Source organism: Triticum urartu, chromosome 2 (assembly GCF_003073215.2).
Source record: "Triticum urartu cultivar G1812 chromosome 2, Tu2.1, whole genome shotgun sequence".
Classification (NCBI taxonomy): domain Eukaryota; kingdom Viridiplantae; phylum Streptophyta; class Magnoliopsida; order Poales; family Poaceae; genus Triticum; species Triticum urartu.
The window spans coordinates 493,587,801-493,590,068 of NC_053023.1; the positions used below are offsets into that span (position 1 = coordinate 493,587,801).

General features: G+C 52.1%; 1 protein-coding gene across 1 annotated transcript; it reads left to right on the top strand.

The window, feature by feature from the left end:
- Positions 1-1,243, top strand: LOC125538155. The gene has a single exon (XM_048701450.1). The coding sequence runs from the start codon at positions 190-192 to the stop codon at positions 910-912; it is 723 nt and encodes a 240-aa protein (XP_048557407.1). The 5' UTR covers positions 1-189; the 3' UTR covers positions 913-1,243.
- Positions 1,244-2,268: the final 1,025 nt, after the last annotated feature.

Below are 2,268 nucleotides of genomic sequence, written 5' to 3' on the forward strand. Positions count from 1 at the left end.
CGCGCCCATAAAAAGTGAAACCCACCAGAACTCCTTACCTTCTCCCCCCCTTCCCCATCCCCATCACGTCGCCCGGCCGCCCATCGCTGGGACCCCGAGCCCACGGGGCCCTCAACCCCCACCCGCACGCGCGCGCGCGCCTCCCCTCTGAGCCCTGACCCCCTCGCCGGAGCGGCCGAGCGCGCGCCCATGGACGAGTACCGGCCGCGCCGGTCGCCGGCTACCGAGCGGTTCGTCGGGTTGTTCTCGTCGCCCTCCTCGTCGCCGACGGAGTCGTCGTTCGTCGCCGGGGATGAGTTCCACGAGGACGACTTCATGTTCTCTTCTGCCCCAGTCGCCGCCTCGGACGCGCGGCCCGACGGGCCAGGGAGCCCGACCCGGGTTCCGCATAGCCACCTCGGTCTCCTCGCCGCGCTGCACGAGGGGGACAAAAGGCTCCTTGTTCGCCGCGCCGGGGGCGGGAGCGGGGCAGCGGCGTCGGCTGTCGCGGCCACCCCGGCCACGCTGCTCCGGCGCAAGGCCACCATCGCGGCTGCCACTTCGGCATCTGGTGGTTCGCTGTCGCCCACCCAGTCCCCTGCCTCCGTCGCGTGGGCTATCCCGGCGAACCCGAGGCCCAAGAACCGCGCACCGGCCCCGCAGTATCACCAGTCGGCTCCAGTTAAGGTTCCCGTCCGCCCGCCCCCGAAGCCGGCAATGGACAAGTGGGACGAACTGGACGACGATGACGAGCTCCGGCACGGGGAGGCCGCCATGCTGCCCCCGCACGAGATGGTCGCGCGCGCGTCTGCTGGTGGCGCCGGGCCGGCCGCCCCCTTCTCGATGCTGGAGGGCGCCGGTCGCACGCTCAAGGGCCGAGATCTTCGACGGGTACGCGACGCTGTGCTCCGGCAAACAGGATGGCTCGACTGAATCGGGCGAGGTGATGTGGCTCTGGCCTTCTATTCAGATTAGAGTCATAGATTGGTTATATTAGGATATAATTCTTGTGGCGTTGTAGATCGGGAGGGAAGATGAGAAAGTAAGGTAACAGGTTGAGTTTTTTCGTGTGCAACTGCTTGCAATTTTGATCTCAGTGAATTGGAAGGATGTGTCTGTTATTACTGAAGTTTCAACAGTAATAAGAACTTGTGTCATGTATTCGTAAATTGGGAGTTTTCTGTAATTCAGGGGGAAGGGCAATTTTGTCAACGCTGTTGAGTTTATCTCGACAATTCTCAAGGTTTATTTTTGTCCACTCCTATCCAAATGGTTTTTCGGTTTTATTTCTTTATCTAGTGATATCACACAATTGCATTTTGTTGTGGTAAGGTTAATTTTTCATGTTTGTTTCTTGCCGTATGTGCATTCTCTAATCGTGATTGATATGCTGTTCAACCATGCCTGCCTACTTCCTAGAGAATTTCAGAAGTCATTGTGTCAACAGTATGATCCCACATACGAACTGCAAGCAATGTACCAAACTCATCAACCAATTATGCTTGTTGGAAAGCATTGCCGCGTATGCCGTGGTAAGAACTTTGGTTGGTGCCTTGGTGGCTGTTGCCAGTGTTCTCCAGTCATAAGGTATTCTAGTGTATAAGTCTTATTAGGTGAGCTTTTCTTAGTACTCCCTCTGTTGCTAGTGTTCAACGGATGTATATAGACATATTTTAGAATGTAGATCCACTCATTTTGCTCCGTATGTAGTCCGCATTTGAATCTCCAAAAAGACTTATACTCCCTCCGTCCGAAAATAGTTGTCATCAAAATGGATGAAAAGGGATGTATCTAGAACTAAAATACGTCTAGATACATCTCCTTTAATCCATTTTGATGACAAGTATTTCCGGACGGAGGGAGTTTTTAGGAACGGAGGGAGTACTTCTCTACACTTGAATTTATACATCTTATAAAAGATTTACTAGTTTAGATTGGTGGCACAATGACTGATTGCTACGCCCATTCTTTTCAAAACTAAACTGATTGCTATGTTTAGGTGTAGTATTTTAGTGGCAACCATCTGGTCTTATCCAGCAAAATAGATAAACAGCACCAACTTCTTTGAACCATTCAATGATGTTTTCTCTTTCTGTGTCGATACTCATGCTTTGCTGTGGCATACACTGCTGAAAACTCTAGCTTTATTCCTGCCATAAGATCGCATGATCTTGTTAAATGCTTGATGTATTCTGTTTTCTGCTCACCTTAGGCTGAGATGTTCATCTGATGAAGCGCTATGTATTTAGGGACCCTGAACCATGTATTCCCCCCCTTTAACCTGCTATA